Source organism: Borostomias antarcticus (assembly GCF_949987555.1).
Source record: "Borostomias antarcticus genome assembly, contig: scaffold_300, whole genome shotgun sequence".
Classification (NCBI taxonomy): Eukaryota; Metazoa; Chordata; class Actinopteri; order Stomiiformes; family Stomiidae; genus Borostomias; species Borostomias antarcticus.
The window spans coordinates 33578-40000 of NW_028175965.1; the positions used below are offsets into that span (position 1 = coordinate 33578).

Genomic DNA, 6423 nt, shown 5'->3' on the forward strand with positions numbered 1-6423 from the left:
CTCTAGCCTGCCGACTTGCTCTTAGCTGAGCTCATTTGCATATCAAAAAGGGCTCAATCCGCTCAATCTGATCTCGTGGTCAGACGAGTGCGCGCCTATTCCACGTATTACGGCACTCGATGAATCCGTATCGGAGATGCAGTTAAAATATGACACAAACAATACATTACATTTCCAATAGACGTTTCCTTCAATATGGGCTACATTAATTCATAGTAGGCTACAGTTAATTATTCTTAATCAGAAAGCGAGTGTGTGTGTGTGTGTGTGTGTGTGTGTGTGTGTGTGTGTGTGTGTGTGTGTGTGTGTGTGTGTGTGTGTGTGTGTGTGTGTGTGTGTGTGTGTGTGTGTGTGTGAGAGAGAGAGAGAGAGAGAGACGGGCTCGGAGTGGAGACGTGGAGTGCGTGACAAGTAGCGCTGTGTCTAGGATACTTTCCGAAAGAAATACATGTATTTCGTCTGTATTATAGCTAAATTAATCTGGCCCGATGTTTGATTAGCAATACCATTGCGAGGGAAAAGCTGTAACGACGTCAACAAACTGTGTTTCCTACACGGATTCATCGGGTACAGTAATACGTGGAATAGGCGCGCACTCCTCTTTTGAATTGAACGTGGAAGAAAAATGTGCGGCTCATTTGACGAGGAAAAAGAGAAAGTGCGTCTAGCTTGACCGCAGTGTCAAAGGAGGGGTATAGAGAACGTTTATTCTGAGTGGTATTCTCATAAAAAATACTTTAAAGACATGTTTTGGGGATCCGATTTATATTAAATTGTTGAAAATTAGCATAATAGGACACTTTAACATGGCGAAGCTCGTCGTGAACGCGCAAACGGAGGGGGGGTGGATTGGGCGAGGGGATCTGGGCTAGTTTGAGACTGCCAGGGTTTTCAACGCACCACCGGTTCCGTTTCAATAACCGTTTGGCCACGTTTTGTCGGGGCTGAACTCACCCCGTGTGACGTCGCCGTCCGCTAATGCGCACGCGCGGGATCTAGAGTCGAAGGAACCAACATGTCGCTGGAAGACCCGTTCTTCGTAGTGAAGGGGTGAGCAGGTTTTCTAAACAAAGTATCAACTAGCAACTTTCTGCTTTTCGGAAAAAAGACCATCGCACGTCTGTTCGATTGGGTCTGTTTGATAACGCGGTGTTAAGAAGCGGCGGCCCTCCCTCTCCGTGCGGAGCTAGTGTTGCTGCTCGCTAGCATTAGCTAGCATCCAATGCTACAGGCTGCGTTCGCTGTCACCCTGCGGGGCTGAAGTCTTACCGGGGGGACCGGGACCTGCTGACGTCTTACCGGGGGGACCGGGACCTGCTAACGTCTTACCGGGGGGACCGGGACTTGCTAACGTCTTACCGGGGGGACCGGGACCTGCTAACGTCTTACCGGGGGGACCGGGACCTGCTAACGCCTTACCGGGGGGACCGGGACCTGCTAACGTCTTACCGGGGGGACCGGGACCTGCTAACGTCTTACCGGGGGGACCGGGACCTGCTAACGCCTTACCGGGGGGACCGGGACCTGGCACGGGGGTGTCAGTGCTGACGTCTTACCGGGGGGACCGGGACCTGCTAACGCCTTACCGGGGGGACCGGGACCTGGCACGGGGGTGTCAGTGCTAACGTCTTACCGGGGGGACCGGGACCTGCTAACGTCTTACCGGGGGGACCGGGACCTGGCACGGGGGTGTCGGTACTAACGTCTTACCGGGGGGACCGGGACCTGGCACGGGGGTGTCAGTGCTGACGTCTTACCGGGGGGACCGGGACCTGGCACGGGGGAGTCCCTTACCGGGGGGACCGGGACCTGGCACGGGGGAGTCAGTGCTGACGTTAACCGAGATCCGTCTTCGTGGCGTTTGTTTTGCTCGTTTGTGTGCGCCGGCGGCGAGGCAGCTGACGGGGACCTGTGATTTTGTCCGGAGGGTGTGAGGTGGATCAGGGTTAGCCAGCGGGCAGCACAGATTCAGCTGTGTTTCGGGCCCCCGGGGGGTGTGAGTTCTGCGGGGGCTTAACAGCTCCGGGAACTGCCAGGCGGCTTTGGTAGAAGACAGTGTTAGCTAGTGTTTTCACGTGTGTGTGTGTGTGTGTGTGTGTGTATTATTGTAGCTAGCTGGCAAGTTTTGTGTGTTAGTGGTTGTATCAGGGTCCTTATCTCGTGACAACCAGCTGTATCGACAGGCTTATCACATTTATAATATCACAGAATGGATACATTGTGTGTTCATGTGTGTGCCTGTGTGTGTTTAGTGTACCTAAATACTGTGTGTGTGTGTGTGTGTGTGTGTGTGTGTGTGTGTGTGTGTTCAGGGAGGTGCAGAAGGCCCTGTCTCGTGCCAGAGGTCTGTATGAGCGCTGGGAGGAGCTGTTACAGGAGGGCACTCAGGTAGGCGTGTGTGTGAGGGAGTGAGGTGTGTGAGGGTGTGTGTGTGTGTGTGAGTGTGTGAGTGAGTGAGGTGTGTGAGGGTGTGTGTGTGTGTGTGTGTGTGTGAGTGAGTGAGTGAGGTGTGTGAGGGTGTGTGTGTATGAGGGAGTGAGTAGGGTGAGTGAGGTGTGTGTGTGTGAGTGAGTGAGGTGTGTGTGTGTGTGTGTGTGTGAGTGAGTGAGTAGGGTGAGTGAGGTGTGTGTGAGTGAGTGAGGTGTATGAGGGTGTGTGTGTGTGTGTGTGTGTGTGTGTGTGTGTGTGAGAGTGAGTGAGGTGTGTGAGGGTGTGTGTATGTATGAGGGAGGGAGTAAGGTGTGTGAGTGTGTGTGTGTGAGGGTGAGTGAGGTGTGTGAGGGTGTGTGTGTGTGAGAGTGAGTGAGGTGTGTGAGGGTGTGTGTGTGTGTATGAGGGAGGGAGTAAGGTGTGTGAGTGTGTGTGTGTGAGGGTGAGTGAGGTGTGTGTATGGGGGGTGAAATGTGCCATTTCTTACCGCACGGAGCGAACTGAGCTGCATACGGAGCTGACAAACGTACGCACGTACGTGAGTGAAATCCATTCGACTCCCATTGTATTTGATAGGAGGACTGACGTGACTCACGACATTTTGTCCTAGCGACGGCGGCGGCCTGAAGTAAGTCAGCAATGTGTGCATGGGTCGCGGCATTCGCGTGGCTCTCGTTAGCTCCCGTAATTATGGCCCGTGTGGATTTGCTAACTGAGAAGACAAACCTGACGAACGTCGCTACTTGACCACGAGTGGTATTGCGAACGTAGCTGACGTCGCTACTTGACCACGAGTGGTATTGAGGAACGTCGCCGTCACCATCAGGTTACTTAAGCTGCTAGTTGTCTTGTCAGCTCTGATATGGCTAGCCAGCCTCCGTCCAGTGAGATCAGTGATATGACAACTTAACGTTAGATTATTGAGCCTAAATAATAGCAGGCTACTAACAGATAACCTGGTTAATATATGTTATTATTCCTACTATTGTGCTTACTGTGTGTTGCTGACAAGATAAATTATGTTATATTATTATTGCCACGTCATTTGGCTTAGCTTATGTTCTCCAGCCACGCCAAGTGCTGTGGTAGTAGCTAACTCACTGGTGTTATATTTATTTACATTGTCCCTGAATCCTGTCTAATATCTCTCCATCTGTGTTATGCACCATGGGCCGAAAGAAAATTCGTAGTATATTGTGAAGTAGGCTCCTTGGCAAAATAAATGTTTTTTGATCCTGATAGCCCAGTAGGCTTTCTGTCAGCCTCTTATGTCATAACCTGCTGTTTTTATTATTATTTCGTTTTACACTACATTTTATCTATATCCTATGTGTGTAGCCTAGTTGTGGCCTATATTATTCGTTTTTATGTAACGAAATACATTAAATAAATGATGGTGCAGGAATGCAATGGTGCGGCGCAGCACACAAACAGGCAAATCATTCGACATAGTAAAATAATAACAACAACAATAACAATTAGGCTACAGATATAAAGGGACCTAAAGGGCAAAGGCAATGTTTTCTGTGCACTAAAGTAAGCTTAGGCTAGGCCTAACACGTTATACATACTGTATATACCAGAGGTTTAGTGCCGTGCATTTATTAATCGGATAGCCTTTGTCTATAGGCGTATTTGACAGTCCTGGAAAAAGCCCTGATAGCCTACCAAAATGAAAAGAAAATCATTAGTGGCCGCTGTTGTCTGTATTTTGTTATTGTATTTTGTGGCCTGTGTGTAGTTGTAGCCATACTTATTATTCCTACAATGAAGTGGCTACACCACCACCATTTAAGATTCAATCTCTGGTCTGAATGGGTAGGCTATGTATGGAAACATACTTTTTGGCGCGATCAGCTACAGCTCTCTAATCCAACTTGAACTTGTCTTTTTACAGTTTACTGAGTCTTTGTACAATAAAGCAATGGTTGCTATGGTTATGAAAAAGCGCACTTATGCCAGGGTATATGGTGCGTTCGTTTATAACTGGGAGGTGGCAAATTGAACTCGCACTTCCTCGTCGCAAATTCGGATATGTTTCTCAGCCCCCAGTTGCCGGCTGATGTCAATATCATATCATCATCATATCATTCGCTATAGCTCGAATGCACACAGGTCGGAGGGAGGTATTTTGCCACTTGCGACTTGCCACGTCCGACCACAAACGAACGTAGCCTACCATTAAACAGCAACTACAGAAATGTAGGTTAGCCTACATGGATGCAAAGCATTAACGAGCAAAAAAGGAACTACTGGTCTCGCCGTCTCACTTGTAAAGTCGGGATAGCCACGTTAACTGACGGCGACGACGTGTTTACTCAGCTACTTTAGGGAATACAGTAGGACCCCACTCATCCGAACATAAGAGATCCGAACCTCCCGGTCTACCGGTAGAAAAGCCCACCAGCTATCTGGTTACTGGTGGGCTTTTCATTACAGTACTGGGCCGCGTTTCCCAGAGGCATCGTTAAGGCATCGTAGCGCTACGTGCTTCTTAAGAACGTCGTTAGCTCCACCTCTAGGTGGCGATGCGTTTCCCAGAACCTTCTTAAGCCAAGGTATACCTTGGCTACGAAGGCTCTGGGAAACAGCTCCACCCAAGGTACATCGTAAATCGCCCTTACGATGTACCTTCCGAAGATACATCGTTAGCCTACCTTGGAGCCGAAGCGCTGTTTCCCAGAGCCTTCTTAGCCAAGGTATACCACAGCCAAGGGATACGTTACGAAGGGCGGTCTGAACCCATCGTTAGTGTACCTTGGCGATGCGCTCCGTTCATCCCGTCATAGTTTTAGCGCGATTCGAGCTAAATTACACTTTTAAAAAGGAGAGTTGCAATACAGCGCACATCTATCTATCCTACCTGCGCGATTCACATCATTAGTGCACACAAAATACAAAGAACTTGAATGATGAACAAAATGTTATGGCGCCTACAGAACACATCATGGAAATGTTGTTTTTAAAACTTTTATTGAGCCAAGCAACATATACGACTATCCATAGCCTAATATAATCCACTTTGTGAACAACAACAACATTTTCTTATGTAAAGGGATAATTTGATGACATGACTTTTCTGTCTGTCTTTATATATTGTCAGACAGATATCCTGGCGAATTGATTAATCCAATGAGGCCATCTAGATGAATAGTCAAATATCCTCACACACGCTCCAGAATATTGTAGAAAGCCTTCCCAGAACAGTGGAGGCTGTTATAGCTGCACAGGGGGGACCAACTCCATATGATGCCTATTCATTTAGAATGGGATGTCATGAAAGTTGTAATGTGTAGGTGGCCCAATACTGTTGTCCTTATAGTGAACTTTGCTAACAGATTCACAGTATTTAGTGATCTTACAAATGCTGTTTGTTATATTGTGTGCCTTCTCCAAAACCTCTACTGTTGTAATGTGGCAAGAAACAACAAATATACAGGATAAAGGGAACTTGTTTAATATTGGTTGGGAAAAAACATGGGCAGGTTTGTTCTTCAGACCTTTGTCCTGTAACAGGCAGTCTTTTTCCGGGGTGGGGTTGTTAGACCCATGCCCAACCCCCAACCTGGAGGGCCAGTTGTTGCTTTTCGTCTGGCCTCTACCCTGAACCTGCCCGGCATGGTTGAACCTGCTGGGGGGTGACCCCCCTCCAATATAGCCTTCATGGTCATGGAGGCACACAAGCCTTCCCACCACGACAAGGTAGCAACACGTAGGAAGGATGAGTGGTGTGGTGAGTGTATGTAGTGTGTGTGCGCAGTGTACTGTAGTGGGTGGGCAGTGTGTGGTAAGTGTATGTAGTGTGTGTGGTGAGTGTGTGCAGTGTGTGTGGTAAGTGTATGTAGTGTGTGTGGTGAGTGTGTGTGTGTGTGTGTGTGTGTGTGTGTGTGTACGCATACAGCCTTCTTCAATGGGCTATATGCACAACTCCAGTAGGCTACTTCCTGAAATTAGACATGCTTCTTTATTTCCTGTCTTACACTATTGGATGAA

General features: G+C 48.4%; 1 protein-coding gene across 2 annotated transcripts in view; it reads left to right on the forward strand.

The window, feature by feature from the left end:
- The first annotated feature begins 929 nt into the window (after positions 1–929).
- Positions 930–6423, forward strand: part of stx10 (syntaxin 10) — a 19399-nt gene continuing 13905 nt past the window's right edge. For both annotated transcript variants that reach the window (XR_014631257.1, XM_084462864.1), the window contains exons 1-2: positions 930–1050; positions 2313–2388. Coding sequence is in view for 1 of the 2 variants with exons in the window: in XM_084462864.1 (XP_084318990.1) it covers positions 1016–1050; positions 2313–2388 (111 nt within the window). In the remaining variant the exon portion in view is untranslated. The remainder of the gene's footprint in view (positions 1051–2312; positions 2389–6423) is intronic.